The sequence below is a fragment of the Dromiciops gliroides genome, chromosome 3 (genome assembly GCF_019393635.1).
Source record: "Dromiciops gliroides isolate mDroGli1 chromosome 3, mDroGli1.pri, whole genome shotgun sequence".
NCBI lineage: Eukaryota > Metazoa > Chordata > Mammalia > Microbiotheria > Microbiotheriidae > Dromiciops > Dromiciops gliroides.
In genome coordinates, this window is record NC_057863.1 from 287,982,938 (window position 1) to 288,002,490 (window position 19,553).

The 19,553-nt window shown below is 36.0% G+C and overlaps 1 protein-coding gene across 1 annotated transcript in view; it reads left to right on the forward strand.

The window, feature by feature from the left end:
• DMD (dystrophin) overlaps positions 1–19,553 on the forward strand; it is a 2,325,391-nt gene that overhangs the window by 1,483,410 nt on the left and 822,428 nt on the right. The window contains 1 exon segment of the mRNA XM_043994767.1: positions 4,799–4,900. Within this exon segment, the coding sequence (XP_043850702.1) occupies positions 4,799–4,900 (102 nt within the window).

Consider the following 19,553-nt stretch of genomic DNA (forward strand, 5'->3'; position numbering starts at 1 on the left):
ATAATTTACACAAAACAATTCACACAGTAAAAAGATTTTTAAAGGTTATTGAGACATTCCTTAAGGCTTGGTTGGCTCAGGAGACTGTAAAGACTTAAAACATTGGCATCCCTTCCTCATTGCCTGGTACAAAGCATGAGAGCTGGAGCAGTTCTCAAATGCTTGGTTGATAGATCTTAAAGGGGTCTGGGCTCAGCTGAATTAACTCAATAACTTCTCAATGCCCATGAATGTCATACCAAATATTCTTTTCCTACTGTGTCTAAGTAAATCTTATTTTGTTAAGTGTTGAATGACCTATGAGTGTCTCATTTTGTTTCAGTATCTAAAGTATACTACCAGGGGACTGGCCTGGATTATGTCTAACCCAGAAAAGACAAACAGATGGACAATGGACAATGCAGATGGACAATGAGCTAGTCACAAGTTAGATCATGTTTATAAAATTGCATAATGGTTTCAATAGCCTCTGTTAGTTCCTTTAAATCCTTGATTTTAAAATATTTTTAATACCAGTATTTCCCCAGGAATGTCAAATATTTGTGAACTATGGAATACCACATTCTCCAAAGAACTGAAATCATAAATAAGTCTATTATTGAGATGAGTTCAGTTTTAGTTGAATACCATAGTCTCTTAAGAATTTAAATTTCAGAACATCCAAAGGACAATGGACAATGGACAATTGTGAATATGAGTAGACTGCCTAAGGTCCTACTTTGACTAGGGAAATCCACAACAGTGCCTTGTTCAGAACTGTTCCAGGGGATATTAAAAAAAGCAACATCCCAACAAGGAAGTTCCACGGGGAGACAAAAGACAGTAGTAGCACTTCTCTTAGGGAAGAAGCTGGAACTGTCTAATGAAGATTTTAGACCAGGGACAAAGAAACTTGCCAGCACTTTAAACATGGACACACAGAGCATAAGTAGAAGCCAGTGGCAAGAATCCCAGGAAATCAAGGTCAAGAGCAAACTTACTGCTATTATTTAAGATCAAGGAATGGGACAAAGTATGAACGTGGCAAAAAGTCCTAAATAAAAAAATTGAGGCTAGAAATATGAGCAAACACAAAAAGACTTTTAACACTATGAATAAATACAATGGGTCAAGAGATTTCCAGAAGAAAGTAACTCCATAACATCTATAAGCAAATTCTCAGAAGAAAAAAATATATATAATATAAAAGTTCATGGAAGAAATAAAGCAAGAATATTGAAATGGATTTTTAAATAAAATAATATTTGTAAGGCACTTATGCAGTTCCTGGCACACAGTATGTGTTTAATAAATGTTTTTTCCCTTCCCTCCTTTCCTTCCTCCAATAAAATAAGAATTCTAGAAGAATTAGAAGGAGAATGTGTAAGAACTAAAAATAGAAGGTAGGAAACTATGAAAACTGTGCCCAGATTCCCTGAAAAATTAAAACAGATCAAACAGAACTCAGGAACTCCAAAAGACTCCAAGAGATCACAAAAATATTAGAATAAAATCAAAAGATTGAAAAAATAATATAAAATGTAAGGTGTCAAAACTGACCTGGAAAATAGGTCAAGGAAAAACAATTTAAGGATCATCAGACTCTCTGAAATCCATGACAATTTAAAAAATAATCTCAACTACTTTGTTCTAAAAAAAATAATAATCACAAATTAAAGTGTCCACAACTACTAGATTCTGAGTACAAATTAAAAATACAAAGAGTCCACTGGATATCTCCTGAAAGAAACTCTAAAATAAAAACTACCAGAAAAGTTGTAGCCAAAATCCAGAGATTCCAATCAGAACTATATTGGACCTGTTAGCTACAACTGTAAAGGAGAGAAAATCTTGGAATACAATATTCCAAAAGGCAAAAGATAAGTGTCTAAAATAAACTGTAATGATTGGAATGACACCACCTGCTGGAGACTTACAGTAGAAGAGATCTGCCCATGAAGCAAAGGTCTTTGAGGGCAAGACCAGGAGTCTTTTCTTTGGCATGAGGAAGTGACAGGAGCGAGTGGGAGGAGGAAGGAAGAGACTGGCGCTCAGTCTCGCTCTCTTTCCTGAGGACGCTGGTGGAGAGGGGAGCTAGAAATGTGCTCTCCCTTTAATAGATAGGAATCTAGGCCTTTTCTTCTCTCTTTACCAAACTCTTATTCTCCTTAATAAATGCTTAAAAGTCTAACTCTTGCTAAAGCTTATAATTTATTGGCGACCACTCATTAGATATTTTAGACAGTTTAGCTAGAATTTTAGCCCTTAACAATACCTAGAAGAAAACACATTATTTCCCCCTCCACCAAAACAAAAACCAAAACCAAACAAGAAGCATATATAAAACCCCTTCCCACCTTGATCCCTAATCCCCTCCCCTTTTTTTGCATTTAAAAAATTCTACAATCTGGCTTCAATCAATCTTTCCGGACTCCTTTTTTTTTTTTTATTAATTTCCCTTAAGCTCTCCATTCTAGCCTTTCTTATTTGTTTCCCCCCCATAAAACAATTTTCATCTTCTTCCATGCCTTTGTATATACATACTTTAAATGTACTCACTCCTCACCTCCACCTCTTAAATTCTCTGTGTTCCTCAAATAGCTCATATAGCTCTGATAAAAAAGCCTTTCTTATCATCTCTCCATTTATTAGTCTCCCTGAAATTATTTTGCATTTATTTGTATTGCTTTATCTGTGCACATACTGTTTTCTCCTGACAGAATATAAGTTCATGATAACAGAAACCTTTGTTTTTCACCTTTGCATTTAAGAACTAACCTAGTATATTGCTTTACAAATAGTTCATCCTGAAGAAAATGTGTGTTGATTGATCACATAAAGAGATATACAAACCCATGTTCTCTATCTTCTTTTCTATTTGATTCTTAAGGTTTTTAACATTGGGACCATGAACTTGGATGGGAAAAAATGCATCTTTATTTTCACTAACTTCTCCTTGAAATTTAGCATTTCCTTCCATTATTTAGTAACATTGTTCTGAGAATGGGTCCATAAACTGTCAATCACACACACACACACACACGTTAAGAACCTACTTCAGACCTCAGTTTATAAGCATGTTCCTAGATCCTTGCTTGGATATATTCCCTAAATTTGTTTTCACCTCCTTTTAGTCTATCCATTTTGATATTACTTCCAACTTCCATACACTCTGCTACTTGTATGTACCCTAATTATGACTGAGATTATTTTATTTCACTAGAGCCAGGGATACCTGACAACTCATTTTTCTTAAGAGAATTATTGAATCCCAGTCTTCTCTTCTTCTTGACACTATACAAAGCATCCCAGGATCCACATAGTACCCATAAGGGGAAACCCCTCTGGGGGAATAGAAGACACAAATCAATTGAAAGTAATATATACAGAGATGACATAAATTTTAAAATACTATACACATATCCATATATGTATATAAGCATGTGTATATATTTATGTGTGTGAGTAGGCACAGAAATGAGGCTATATTGAATTCTATGTGGTAATAGAAAGTGATTGGTAAATCTTGGCTAGTCAGGAAAAGCTTTCTGGAAGAGAATGCAGGGTCCTGACTGAAACTTGACATTGATTAATCAATACTCATGTTCTTATGTTTCTAGTGTTTGAAAAGTATTTTTTCCAAAACCCCTTTTTAAATATTTAACTTTTATTTCCTTTAACTGAAATCTATTCCCATTTTACTATGTGGTGTTTTTTTTTTCTTCAGTGGCGTTAGCAGCTCTCATAAAATTACCTCATAATAAAATCTGAAACCATATGAAAATTGAAATTGAAAATGATCAAAGAAATTCCCTTCACCCTTTTTTATAGGGCTATGTAATTTAATATATCTTAATAATTAAAAGAATCAATATTTTATAGTAGAGTCAGTCTAGTAATTGAGAAGACCTGAGTGCAAGTCCTACATCTTGACTACATGGCCTTGGGCAAATCACTTGAAAGTCTTACTGTTCCAAATAACCCTTTAAAACCGTAATTTGGAGAAAATTTGATAAGCTGCAGTGGTAGAGAGAATCTCTTCACAGGGAATTCCCTATCTCAATGAATTCACAGGACTGAACCCAAAATAATAATAATAATAATAAATAAATATTTCATTTTAGGCATTTATTCTTCCCTTTAAAAAGTTTTTGTGATATAGAAAGAATTTGATTGTTACTTAATTTGCTATGAGAATCTAAAGCCAAGATGGGAGTCATAAATTCAGATGGAAGAATCAAGTTATTCTTGCTATTAACATAACTGAACTATGCTAATTGAATGAGAATGTTGTACTTCATTTGTTTTCTGATAAATATATGAAAAGCAGTAAATTATATTTATATGCAACATGATATTGTGCAAAGAACAATGTCTTTGGAGCCTGAGGGCATGGGTATGTATCCCACATTTGACCCTTGCTACCTGTGACCTTAGGCAAGTCACCTAAATTCCATGAGACATCCATAAAATTGGGGGAATTGGAGGAGATGGCTTCTGAGGTCCCTGTTATCTCTAAATCTCCTACCCTATGATGTTTATGATAAATGGTGATAACAGAACTAATGAAAGGATCTATCTGGAAATATAAGAAAATGAAGTAAGCAGAAGCTAAATATTAAAGAGTATTTCACAGGGACTAGCATGGCCCACCTATTTTTGGTCATTTTTCTTGTGTTTTTCGGTCAGTGTTCATTCCTCCTCTTGCCCCCAGATGCAGTTTTTTAGTACTACATGTGGAGCCTTCAAGAGGATATTTAAAGTTAGTAATTTTATTGGCACTGTGAAGTTAATCTACACTGTATGTTTTCCCCCCCAGGAAATTGAAGCAACAGTTCAAGCTAAGCAGCCGGATGTGGAAGGAATTTTGTCTAAAGGGTGGCATTTATACAAGGAAAAATCAGTCACTGAGCCAGTAAAGGTAATGAAGCAACTTCAAGTAATATCCATTACCACCTAATGGGTTATGCTTTCCATGTTGTACACTTGCCACTGATGTGGTCTATTTATAATCAATGAAATAACCTCGGAGACAATATTGGCTGTTCTGCAATAGCAGAGGCACGGCTGTCCTGATGATCTGTCTGCTATTTATACATTCTGATCCCAGAGTTGTTAATATGTCATTGCAGCAAAGCACTCGTTTCTGTGTTGGTGCTCTTCCATCTGGGGAGTGGGGGGAAAGAGAGTCCACCTTCCAAAGAAAACTGGTTTTTTACATTTTATCATTTCTTTCAGGCTCAATACTTTTTATACTATTTGACTTCATGCAAATCAAGGCACCATATCTTACCTTATGTCTCTAGCAGCTGGAGGAATTATCTTCTCCATTGTCCTTTCATTTAATGGAGAAAATCAGTAGTTTATTAGGGAAAGAATTGGGGGAGTGGGGTATAAAATAGTTTCTTGGTTTTTTTCTTTGAGAAAGTTGACTTGAGGGAAAGCATTCAACATTTTTCTTTTCATGATGTACATCTTCAAGTCTAGCACAGATGTAAATTTCTAGATTTAAGAGTAAGAGAAGAGAACAAAGCTAATTTCACAGGATTATAAATCTAGAACTGGGAGGAACCTCAGAGACCATCTGGAACAATCTCTTCATGTCACAAACCAGGAAACAGGGAGCAAGTATCAGACACACGGAGTTTCTGTAAGAGCTGGATAATTCCTACTTGGATTTCATAAAATCGTAGATTGAGAGATACAATGACTATTGGAAGTCAAGTTAATAAAAGCCTCTAATTTTATAGATGAAGAAACTGAGACCAAAGAGATGAAGTGAACTCACCAGTGTCACAATGGTAGCAGATATGATGCCAAATGTATATTAGATATGGTATTATATTTAATTTTTGTACTCCCCCCAAAATTATAACTCTATGCTTTGATTAAAAGTTCTTAAGAGCATTTCATAGTGGTTTATTGATCACTCCAGCTTTCTCTTGCTGTTGTTATAGGATTGAAATACAATGGGACTCACTCTCTTGTTTAAAACAACTTTAAACCAACTCAGGTCAATAGCCTCATTATACAAAGCCAATTTGTCCTTGCAAATAGCATTACTGTGACTTATATTCTGTCTCTAAGGTCACAGCTTTTTCCCATTTTGTTCTTTGTTTAAACCACATTTCTGTAAAATGTTTGTTTTTCCTACAGTTTACCAGAGACTTCTTAAAGGAAATTTTGACCTGTACAGAATGTTCTACCACTGGCTATTAATCAGATAGTCTGTTTATGTAGATGCATATTTGTTTAGGAATGCATTGTTCCTGTTTATAAAATCCATAGAAAATAATTTGTTACCTATTTGCATAAAATAATATCTGTAGTTTTCATAATCTAACAGTATTTCTAATGCCTGGCATTATAAGCATGAAGAAAATACTGAGAAGAATTGAAGACAGGTTTACATTTGTGCCCTAATGCAAAGCAGGAGGGAGATTGCCAATCATCTACCCTAGTTTTAACAGTATAGCAATTATTGTAGAGGCCAACTGTGTGTGCTAGCCACATAAAGAAGCAAATATTTAGCTAGGATGTTTGGATTTTTCCATTTTCCTGACTTCAGTAATGTTTTTCAAAACATACAATTGGCAGACAGTTAACAAGCATTTATCAAATACTATGTGCCAGGTACTATGCTAAGTGCTTGGGATACAAAGAAAAAACTAAAAGTGTACATGCCCAGAAGGAGCTTACATTGTAATACTGGCAATGTGAAAATAGGTATGTAAATAGAAGATATATGGAAAGTGGAAGGAAGGTCATCTGAAAGCAGAACTGGGACCTGGAGGGACAAAGAAAAGCTTCCTGAAGAAAAGGAGAATTTGAGCTGAGTGTAGAAGAAAGTCAAAGAAGCCAGGAGGAAGCACTGAAAAGGAAGAACATTCTAGGTATGAAGAATATAGCCACTGCAAAGAAATGGAGATGTAGATAAAATATATGAGAAAATGAGCAAGGAGGCCAATGTAAATAGATCCAAGTATGTAGAGGATACTGGATACATTTGCAGTTATAGATCTATGGGAAGATGGGAATAATGGGAAGCTAGGTGGTTCAATGGATAAAGCACCTGTCCTTGAATCAGGAAGACCTGAGTTTAAATATGGTGTCAGATACTTACTAGCTATGTGACCCTGAGCAAGTCACTTAATCTCTGTTTGCCTTAATTTCCTCATCTATAAAATGGGAATAATAATAATAATAATAATAATAATAATAACAATCTACCTCCCAAGGTTGTTGTAAGGATTAAATTAGATAATATATGTAAAGTGCTTAGCTCAGGGTCTGGCACATAGTAGGTGCTAGGTAAATATTAGCTACTTATTTGTACTTTTATTATTATTAGTGAAAGTTTCAAGTGCCAAATAGTGGCATTTATATTTGCTCTTAGAGGAAAGAGAGACCCCATTGGAGTTTTTTGAATGGAGGAGGGAGGTAATACAGTGGCATGATCAGACCCAAGCTTTAGAAAAAACACTTTGGCAATTGAGTGAAGGAAGGGTTAGAACAAGGAAAAAGAGAGTTAAGGCAAGGAAAACAAGTAGAAAGCAATTACAATAGTCCAGAGGAAAGGTTAGGATGACCCAAATCTCAGTGGTAGCTGTGTGACTAGAGGGCCTCTATAAGAAATTCTGTGGAGGGAGAAATGACAGGATTTGGCAATGGACTACGTATTTGGGGGAAAGGAAAGTGAGCAGTTGAAGAAGACACTGAAGTCAGGAGCCCAAGTGGGTGTAAGGATGCCCTGCACTGATAAGAAAGTTTAGGGTAATGGGCAGCTGGTGAGGGATATAATGAGTTCTCTTGTGGTCATGCTGAGGTAGAGATGCTTATGAAATTTTAATTCAAGATTTTCAAGAGGCAGTTGGAGATAATAATAATAATAATAATACCTAACATTTATATAGCACCTACTCTGTGTCAGGTACTGGGCTAAGCAGTTTACAGCATTATCTCATTTGATCCTCACAACAACCCTGGGAGTTGGGAGCTATTATGATGCCCATTTTACCCATAAGAAAACTGAAGCAAACAGAATTTAAATGACTTGTCCCGGATCACACAGCTACAAAGTATCTAAGGCTGGATTTAAATTTAGGTCTGGTACATGGTGTCCACTGCACCACCTAGCTGCCTCCAAGACTGTGGTAAAAAGAGAGCCCAAAGCTGGATATAGAGATCGGGGAATCCTCTTCATAGTCATGATAATTGAACTCACATCAGATGATAAGGTTACTAGGTGTCAAAATATAGAGTAAAAAGACCAAAAGTCACAAGACAGAGCCTGGGAATGCCCTTGATCACAGGGTATGACGTGGACAAAAGTCCTTGAGGGGAGGCTAAAAAGGAACAGTCAGATAGACGGGAGAACCAAGAAAAAGTAATGTCATAAAAGCCTAGAAATGAGAGAATGTTCATGAGGGGGAAGACATGATCAACACTGTCAGATGCCAGGGATCATTGGGAACTTTGGAGAGACCAGTTACAGGTGAATTGTGATGTCAGAAGCCAGTGTGCAGAGGTTCTGGAAGAGAGTTAAAGAAGTGTGGGAATGGGGGGCAGCTAGGTGGCGCAGTGGATAGAGCACCAGCCCTGGAGTCAGGATGACCTGATTTCAAATCTGGCCTCAGACACTTAATACTTACTGGCTGTGTGACCCTGGGCAAGTCACTTAACCCCAATCGCCTCACTAAAAATAAATAAATAAACAAACAAATACATACATACATACATACATACATGTACCACCTGTCTTTCTCAAACTCTCAGCTCCAGGTGTTTCCTTTGACTGAAAAATGACTAAACAACAACATCAATTTACATGCTGTATCTCTCATTGGCATGTAAGCTCCATGAGGCCAGGGATTAATTTGTACTTTTATCTTTCTTTATTTCTACAATACTTAGCACAGCTCCTTGCTCATAATAAATACTTAGTAAATGCTTGTTGATTGCTTCATAGATGACTTAAAGCTTTTATATTTTGAAAGAACTGGATTTAAAGCAGTATTCCCAGCATGCCTATGGTAGAACACATATTCTAGAAGATATCTTCAAAGGTCAAGAGAGAAATAAATTGCTATTATATTTCTCCTCTAAAATGCTGGAAGAATACATATACACATTATATATGTGTGTATATATATTATATATTTACATATATGTATATAGAGAGAGGAATTGGGAGAAAATATAGCAACAAAGTATTTTTGTTCAAGATATCCATATCTACATCTACATCTATACCTATATCAAACAAAAATAGACTTTTTTTTACTATATTTTTCTCCCAATTCCTATCTGGAAAATATTCTACATTCAGTGACTGGTATTTTTTAGTTCCATTAACATATTTCAAATCCACATTTGTTCCTTGGCCAAATTAGTTTGAGAAATTCTATGATAAAGATTGGAATTTCATATTAATTATCCTTTTAAAAATCACTTCTAACACTAAAGCTACAATCTCAGGACATACTTAAACATTTCCATCTTGTAATTAATTGTTGCTTATTATATTCACAGAAGCAGTAATTTCATGTTACTTTAATGAAATTATTTTATCAGTTAATATTTCTAAGAACCTTGTATACATTGAATGATAAATAATGACATACTGCCAAAAGTTACTTTATATTGTCAGCAGTCTAGGATTGAGCTACTTAGTATGTATTTGGTCTCTTAAAAGGTTGTAATCACAATTAACAGTTTCTTTTAGAACAAAATTCTAACTTCTTTCTAATCATTCTATATTTAGTATTAGAAAGTTTGAACTAATAGCTTGTCCAGTCAAGAATTATTCATTTTCCTCCCTCAATCCCTCATTATACTTTGTCTATTTTTTGAAGAAAAAATTTTATTGGATTTAGAGTTAATTGCATTATTTCATATGATATGTATGCTTGATAAATTACTATGATATAATGTCATTTTGTACCCGAGGATCTAGAAATGCATATTTATTCTGTCCCAAACAGTTAAAAAAGAAACAAATTTTGGGCCCCTGATTTTATATCTGGTTTATGGGTTGCTTATTTAGTTTCTAAATATAAGAATAGGAGCAATGCAATCACATTAAGCAATTGAACTCTATAACTTTTCTTTGAGGAAGCATGGCAGAGTGGATAAAGAGTTACCATTATAGTCAGGAAGACCTGGATTTAAGTCATACCTCTGATTCATACTGGTGTGTTACACCTGAACAAGTTACTTAACCTCTGTGTCTGGAAGCAAGTTTCCAACACTCTATCTTATAGATCAGAGAGTTTCGTCACTCACTGAATGATCGCTATACTAATCACATGTCCAGAAAAACACTCACCCTCCCCTCAAAAAGAAACATTTCCTAGGGGAAGATTGAAGGGAACAGAGAAGTATAGTAATACAGTACTAGACAAACAGATCAATAGAGTTGGATTCAAAACTGAAACTGAACAGCTTTACTCTTTGCTTCAAGTATTTGAATAGATGAGTACATCTTTCACCACACTAACCCTCCCACTCCTTGGCCCCTAACCCAGGGGACACTTGCCTTTCCTAAAGTAAGTAATTGTGTGACTTGCATAAAGATATACACCACCTAAAGAATTCAAGTTTTATTTCTTCAAACCATTTGAATGAGGATGCTTTGAAATGATTTATTAAAATGCAAAATTTAAAATATTATGTCATATTAGAAATAACTAAATATTCTACATTTATTCACTTAGGTCCCAGAAATAAGGGGCTGAATTTGTATGATTCTCTTTTAAACCTTTACTTGATTTCACTAAAAAGAACCACTTCTGAGTGAGGCAATTGTAAAAGCCCAAAAGACGATTGGTGCCCTGGCTTTATTTTTTTTTAATTAAAAGGGACATGAATGTAAAAATAACCTTCCCCAAATGAAACTAAAAAGTTGCCAATTAAAAAAATGAAATAGCTATAATCCTTATGGCATTACAATTCAGAATGCTGGTTTTGCAGATAGTTTCCAAGCCCTGATGTACAAAGAAACAGGGAGCACTCTAGCTTCTAAGGGTAAAATTAGAATGGAAGAATTAGCAAGAAAGAAAGATTGGAGGTGGGGCGCTAGGTGGCGCTAGGTGGCTCAATGGATAAAGCATCATCCCTGGATTCAGGAGGACCTGAGTTCAAATCTGACCTCAGGCACTTGACACTTGCTAGCTGTGTGACCCTGGACAAGTCACTTAACCCTCATTGCCCCTCCCCCCCCAAAAAAAGAAAGAAAGACTGGGATTATGGAACTGAGTTGGGATAAAAAGTTGAGATATAAAGAAGTCTAGCTCAGCAGTTTGAGAAGTAGGAATCAATCATCTTCCTTATAGTGATATTAGAACAAGAAATTGCAACATCTTTTCTTTAGGGAATACGTTTCCAAAATTATAGCCATGGCATTCTTTAGATTTGCACATTGGTAAGGATAAACTACAGACACTACTGTGTATTATCCCCTTAGGCTCCTCTGTGGCACAATGGAAAGAGGGCTGAGCCTGCAATCAAGGAGACCTGAGTTCAAATGTAGATGGAGACATTTACTAGCTGTGTGACCCTGAACATGTTGTTTAACCTCTGTGCCTCAGTTTCATTAAGGGACCTCTCAGAATTGTAAGAATAAAGTGAGATTTCATTTGTAAAGCACTTAGCACAGTGCTAGCTCATAGTAGGAACTTAATAAATGTGTGTTCCCTTCTTCTTCTACTCCTCCTCTCCACTCTTTTCCAGTGTGTTAGTACTTAAAATTTCATCAAATTGGCAACTCCATAGGAAGAAACTCCTACCATTGCAGATAAACAATTATTCTGCAACTTAGGGTCTTTAAAAAGTTGTCTGAGGTACCCAGAAAGGTGAAATGGCTTGCCTGTGGTCACATAACCAGTATGTGTCACAGATGGGATTTGAAACTAGTCTCCCTATTCAGACACCAGGCCTATTCTCTATCTACTATCCCACACTGCATTGTGCTATACTTCTTGGGTGAGAGGGGGAGGGAAAGCCTCATTGGATTAATAATCAAAGCTTATTCATCATGAATTTTCAGCTGCCCAGAGTTCCTGGTTCTTAAAGTATATGAAAATGTAAGAATGGGCAGAGGAGATATAGCCATTTAATAATTATTTTATTTACCAAAAAAAATTAGTTCCCTTTCAATATGAGCTGTATTTAACATCTGGCTTTGAGCAATAAACTCTTGTATTACACTCTGCTATGGTCTAAAGTATCAAATCCCCATGTTTTATTAAAACTGCAGTAATAATACCTTATTTGTCAAGATATATCAGTGTTCAATACATAATTGGGTAAAATAATGACTTTAATTTTACATACGACAAATGTACTACTAATAGGTTAAAAAAACTCAGGAAATATTTAGGAGTATAGAATCATTTGTTCTTTTATTAAATGTACTAAATAATTTACCTTATTTTCTCAACTCCATTACATAAAAAAAAAATCCATGCACTTAGTGGAATCTTTTATATCCATTCTATAAAAGTCTTTTAGCTAACTTTTTTTTAATGTAATGCTACCCTATTTAGCCAAGGATATATTTGAGCGTGGGTCAGCTAAGTGACACAGTGGGTAAAATACCAGGCCTAGAGTCAGGAAAACTCATTTTCTTGAGTAAAAATCTGGCCTCAGACACTTACAAGCTGTATGACCCTGGACAAGTCACTTAACCCTGTTTGCCTCAGTTCCTTATCTGTAAAATGAGCTGGGGAAGGAAATGGCAAACTATTTCAATATCTCTGCCTACCCAAATAGGGTCATGAAAAAATGACTGAACAATATTTGGACTTAAGCAAGATTGTGTCCACAGACTCACAAGAGAGTCAAAAATAAAGCTTGTTTGGTATTCTGAGAACCAAGGAAGAAATCACAAGTTGGGATTGATATAGGAATCCTTGGAGTAAGGAGAATAATGAATGAAAAACCTTTTAAGTGCTTACTACTTGCCAAATACTGTGACAGGCACTGGAGACACATATGCAAAAGTGAAACAGTCCCTGCCCTCAAGAAGCTTACATTTTTATAGAGGGAGACAACACATATATTGTGGTGGCCAGAGAAGGGAGTAATTAGTCATAGGGTTAGTGAGTTGATCCATAGATTAGTTCGGCACTCAGCAGATCACCCAGCATATAGTAGATAATTAGTAAATGCTTGATGCCTTGACTTGACTTGACTTGACTTGACATAGGGTCAGTGGTAGTTTGGTAGTATTGATTTAATTACTGAACCCAGAGTAAGAGGGAAAAAATGGGAGCTGGGGAGGAAGGGGAGATAGGCAAGTGAAGTAAAAGGTAAATGGCTTGGTGGGATAGTTCTTAGTAGTCTGGGTCCTGTTGGATGTAGCTGGCTAAACAAATCAAGTCCCAGGGTGATATTTCCAAAATTGAGTGGATTAACTCCCTTGGGGCTTGGGGGCATTTTTCTGTCACTCTAGTCAGGAGATATTGTCTCAGGCCAGGAGAATCAGGTCAACTGATATGATTGCCTAGTGGCCGATTTGGTAGAATATAAAGCATAATGGGAATCAGAGATGAGGAATTGAACTAATAAGGGGAATTATGGAAAAGCAATATGGCTCCAGGAAGTAAGGCCAGGACGAAGAAGACACGTAAGGCCACAAACAGTACAAGGGATTGTCCCCAGATGAGTTTGTCCCAATTCTGACATTTTACTCTATGACATGGTAATTTCACTTCAGTCCCAGTTTTCTCATTTGAAGAATGGGGATACTGATACTTACCTATCTCATAAGGTGATTTTGAGGAAAGTTTTAAGGTTGTAAATCTTTAATGCACAGTATAAATGTCAGGTATTATTTGTCCTTCTAACAGGGATCTACCCCGAAGTTTGGCCTACTAATGATACTGTTTTGGGAATTCCTCGACAGTTCTACAAAGAGATGAAGGCTCATTCACCCTCATGTTGAAAATTTTCCTTCAGGCCCTCTGTTTCAAATACCAGTTCTATGTCCTTTAGGCTCAGTAGGCCCAGATGGAAGCTGATTGATCCAATGCACTATGGTTTTTGTCATTTAATTCTTTTCTCAAAGCTGTAACTAGGACCTCCACAATGTGCTTTTGCTCAGGGCCCTGGCACACAACTTTTTTTTGCATAGTTAAGGTTGTCTGTCAGATGTCTTACCTCAGGATAAGTTAGAGTAACTGTTTTTTTTGTTTGTGAGGGAATTGCAAGTAGATTGAAATATTTTATGGCTGAGCATTTGTATTGTCTGTAATTTTTTGCAGCTGGAATTTTAGTTGTATTTAAACAACAATAATATTTGAAAGAAATATTTTAATGTTATGACTAGGATCCTCCCCACCCTTCTCTTGTTTAATTATTTGGCCATCTTGGAAAATGCATGCATGAACAAATATAATCTATTGGAGAAAAAGCAGCAGCATTTCTGTAAGCCAAATGATTCAAACTGATCAAATTCTTTGAAGGAGTAAATTGATATCTAGACTTTTAAAAAGACTTCTGAAAAAGTTCTATACAAAATACTACTTTAAAAATTGAATGATCATGCTCAGTGGAAGGCTTTGAAAAAAAACATTGCTAACTTTGTAGTTATCTCAGGGAATTGAGCTCTCTAGACAACTGACCAGTGCATAAAAAGAAATTTACTTGACCTTCAAACATAGTTATGTCAGTGATAGAATAATTAAATAAAATAGGATTGAATTTTTTCCACTCAGCCATGCCCCACCAATGGGAAGGGGAGGCACAGCCTTTAGATCCCAAGTGAGCCTTACAATAGTATAGCAGAAGTCATTGGCACCCAGCTCCTCTTGACAGCTGTAAAGAAATATGGGAAGAGATTATCCATATAAAATAAAAATGGCCAAGAGATTTTTCATATAAAATAAAAATAGGCAATATGGGCAAAAGAGAGTTTCTGGGACCTTAGGTAAGGCTAGATCACCCCCTGATATGATCTTATTTTATAGCTGCAGGAGGTCTGGAAAGTTAAAAAGAAGAAAAATGGATTTGGGGGAGTAAGATGATGATGGAAATGTTTGGGGGGAGAGGAAAGAAGCTCATCTTCCCAGGAATAGAATGGCTGGGCAAAGGTTATAGGGATGGCTACTGATAGGGTGGGTTCTTCTCTGCCCCCCTTATATTCCCAAATAATCATTTTGGGAACCCTAGTCAAAAATCACCCAGCTGACAGAGTCAGGGCAGAATCCAGTGTAGGCACAAGAAACTGTCCAATATATTATTTTGCTAAGTAACTAAACCAATTATAAGCAAAATATAGACAGTGTCTGGAAAACTGTTTCTTGGCTTAGTGGTTTATTACACATGATGAAAAGGTACAGGGGTCCTTTGGGGAGCCAAAGTTCAAGCCAATGGGAGTCTTATCTGAGTACATGCTACTGAAAAGCCAGCTTCCATCTTTCCAGAATCCACTGAGACCCCTTTCTCCTGTTTTAGGAGATAGAGAGTAGGATTAAGATACAATGGTCTCCAACAAAAAGGGAGTTAGCTTTGGAGCCAAAACCCTCCTGGCATGAAGAAGTGATTTAGGGATCTTCAGTTGCTATGGCAGAGAGGTTTATTTGGCTACCATACTACCTGAAGCCACACTGACCTCTAAGCTATGCAGGAGATGATGAGAGATTTACCAGCTGAGGTACTACCTGTCTGGTGGCCCAACATCTCTCTCTGGCTTCAGAAGTTCACTCAAGTGTGGGTCCCAAAAACTGCGTCCAGACTGAGTTTGGAATCTTGTGAAAGGAAGTGAAGATGCTACTCCTTGTGAGGGAGGCCAAGATGGAAAAGCCTCAGAATAGAGCAAGAAAGAACATTGGGAAAAGAAATAAGAGGGACAGTCCTGAAGGAGACCATGCATCTGGTCTCTCAAGCATGAAATGCCAGGGGAGGAAAAAGACAGAAAACCACTAATTATCCACTGCTAATTTTCAGAGACCCTACAGGAGTGGGGTTGGGGGGGGTGGAACTAATGCCAACCACAGCCTGGTATTTGAATCATCTCTGGGACTTTGATCAGGAATTCTCATAATAGGAGTTCTTCCAATTTCAAGAAGCCTATGTTGTTTTGTAGACAAATCAATAACAATCCCACTTAACAGTTCCCTCTGAAAGTCTTAGCTTGCTTTCTGAGTATTAATTAGGTTATTTGCAGAAGTAGTTGGTCAGGTGCTGGTCTTGTTCTGTTTTTAATTTTCAACTGCACTTTCCTTTGTGTCTGACCCTGGTTCGTTGTGACCTTGAATGACCCTTGAAATGATTGACTTTCCCACATAAACAGTCACGGCAATATCTCTAATAGCAATTGAAGTAGGCCCTTTAAAAGATACTGACTTTACACAGTTTTAAGGAGTAATACCCATTCTTTAAAAGCAAAAGATTAATTACACAACATAAGAGAGCAGTGAAACATGTATGTATGAAATAACATCTAGCATGTAACTGACAGAGAAACTTTTGAATGTGAAGAAACCTACTCAATATGGTTTCATCCAAAGTCAGACTTTTTATTCAGGGAGGCATCCATAAATGAATATTATTCCATGAGATGAAATCAACTCAAAATTATTGTTTGGCCCAAGTAATTCAAATACCTCCATATACTTTATGAAAGTACTCAAAAAATTGTCATCGTATTCAGCACCATGGTCAGTGTTTTGGGAGTAGACATGGCAGCCTTGGAGCTAGGAATTGTTGCTAAGTGGTAAAACTCAGAAAATACCCCTTAATTTTAAAATTTATTTACCCCCCAGGATTGTTCAGACAGCTGGCATCTAAATCAGACTCAGAATTAGTAGTGGAAATAGGTATAACCAACCTGTATTTCAGCGGGAAAGGCCATTTAGGTAATCATATACAATCCACGTAGAGAGCAGCATGAGTGGGTAGTTAAAGAATACCTTGCATAATTATCTCTTGGTTTTTCCAGTCGTTACCCCTATGAAAGAATGATGGGAAACTCAGTTATCAGAGTGAAGGTGGGGATCAGGAGCATGGGAAGGTAAATCTATATATAACCAACTGACCCCTCTCCATGTAAGAGCCAGGTGACACCTTCAGTAATCAAGGCAGGGGAACAGTCTTTCCAGTAGTTTCCATCAAGGGATATATAATCCCTTAGCATTTTATCAGATACAACAATTATATGAAGACCTACCTGTTTTGCTTCTCACCTCTTAACCCCTGTTGCCATCCTTGGTTATCAAGTGTACCACTATGAGCCAGCCCATTAGCAGACAACCTCACCAGAACTGTGGCACAGATTTAATTAAGCTTAAGGTGAAGGAGGCATTTTGGAACCAAAATAAACCAAGAAAACTGGCAGGAGCTGAAATGGTATCATCTTATAGTCATGGCCAAGGTCTTATTAGCAGCATAGGGAGGATCCATCAGCTATGAGAAGAAATACTTTTCACTAAAGTGGCTGTCTCAGCTAATATTTCTAATGCCTATTTACAATTTGGGGAATTAGTTAGAATATTCTTCAAAGAAGTAAAATGATTCAGATAGTAGAAAGTTATATACTCAGTAAAGATATTCCATCAAAAGAATAAACTCTTAAAATATGACTATTTGCTGAATTTTTATTGTCTGTAGTTTGTCCATAGTTTGTATTATTTCAAGATGATTTGGATCATAGATTTAGAGTTATAAAGGGATATTGGATGTCATCTAGTCTGATTCCTTCATTTTATAGAACCTAGAGAGGTTAAATTACTTATATGAAGTTACACAGTTATAGAGATGGGATTTAAACCCACATCTTTTGATTCCTTGCCTGCTGGTCTTTCCAGGGCATTGGGGTAATACTGCAGTTTTTCTAACAACATCAGTCTAATTTATTATGAAAAAATTGTGTGTGTTATGGTGTATAGATATTGCCCTGTTTATAAATGTAAATTCCTTTTTGTTTCATTAGCTATTGATTTTTAGTTAAATAGTTTTTAAATATCTGGTAAAATATTTAATTCTACCAATGGAGGCCGCTATCAGAAGTAGTTGCAAATAAAATTATGACCCAAACTTCTCTAGAAAACTTTAATGAAAAAGTAAAAGAAAAATCTGCCCATCACTACTTATACTGTCTGTCAACTCACCTTTATCGAGTACCTGCTATTCCTGTCAGGTACTATGCTAAATTCTGGGAATATAAAGAAAGACAATAAACTATCTCTGCTGTCAAAGAGCTCACAGTTTAATAGAAGATAAAAGGTACAAACAATTAAGTACCAGCAAGCTTTATACAGGCCAAATTACAGACATTCTCAGAATAAAGGCAATAAAATAAAAGAATTGGAAAAGCTTTTCCCCAAAGGTCAGACTTTAACAAAAACTTGATGAAAGCCAGGGAATTCAGGATGTAGAGATGAAGAGGAAGAGAATTCCCGGCATGGAGGACAGCCCATGTGACATTCCCAAAGTCAGAGGATGGAGCATCATGTGGGAAGAACACCAAGTAGGCCAGTGTCACTGAATTTAAGAGTACAAGGTGGGAAGTAATGTATAAAAAGGCTGGTGAGGTGGAAATTTGGAGTGACATCATGAAGGGCTTTAAGAGCCAAAATAATGAATTTCATATTTGATACTGGAGGTAATGGGGAACCACTACAATTAGTTGAATGGAAGCAGGTGATATGGTAGATTTTGGACATTAAACAAACACACACACCACATTACCAGATTTTAGAAGGTTTTTTTTGTTTTGTTTTGTTTTTATATGATTTATAGAGTCTAGGCAAAATTCTAGATTTTTTTTAAAACATAAAAGAATGCCTTTAAATCTCCTGTTGTTCCTACTCAACTCCCCATACCTAATACTCATATTGACTAATGTAGAATTGAATTAGTAATACAATAAAAGATGTTTTCATTCTATTCCATGGATCTTAAAAGATTTTTAATTGAGAAACTGGTATGGGACATAATCTGTATTATTAAATCAACTTTAATTTCTATTTCCTTTGACCTGAAATACAAATAAAACTGTTAAAGATTATTAATATCAAGTAACTAAGTCTACTTGCAATTTCTTATTCCAGAAAAATTCTGTTTTTCATGTATACATGTTTGTGTGTGTATATATTTTGACAATTTTAGACAGATATTTGCCATGACAAAATTAGAAAAATCGAAATCAATTTGCTTAATACTACTGGAAGAAGTAAGTTAAACTAATTATAAAAGATTCATGGATATCTATCTCTTGGGGATCCACATGCATCTTGCTAAATAACTCCAAAATGGGACCAACCAAGGTTTAGATTTCCCACTGTTCCCATCTTCATAACAGTGACCAAGACTAAGGACGTATTAAACATTGAAGAGTTTGGATAGCAAGAAACAGTAAAAGCATCTTAGAACAGCAACAATAATAACAGTTTGGAGTGTTTTAGAGTTTGCAAAATGGTTTCCTAACAACAATTCAGTCAAATAGAGAGTCCACAGCATGCTAGGTATTGTACAAACTACATAATTTTACACAGGACTTCTATGTTATCATTCTTTGGAAGAACTGAAAGGGCTTTTGTGTAATATTTTAATTATTTGTTCTCCACATTAGA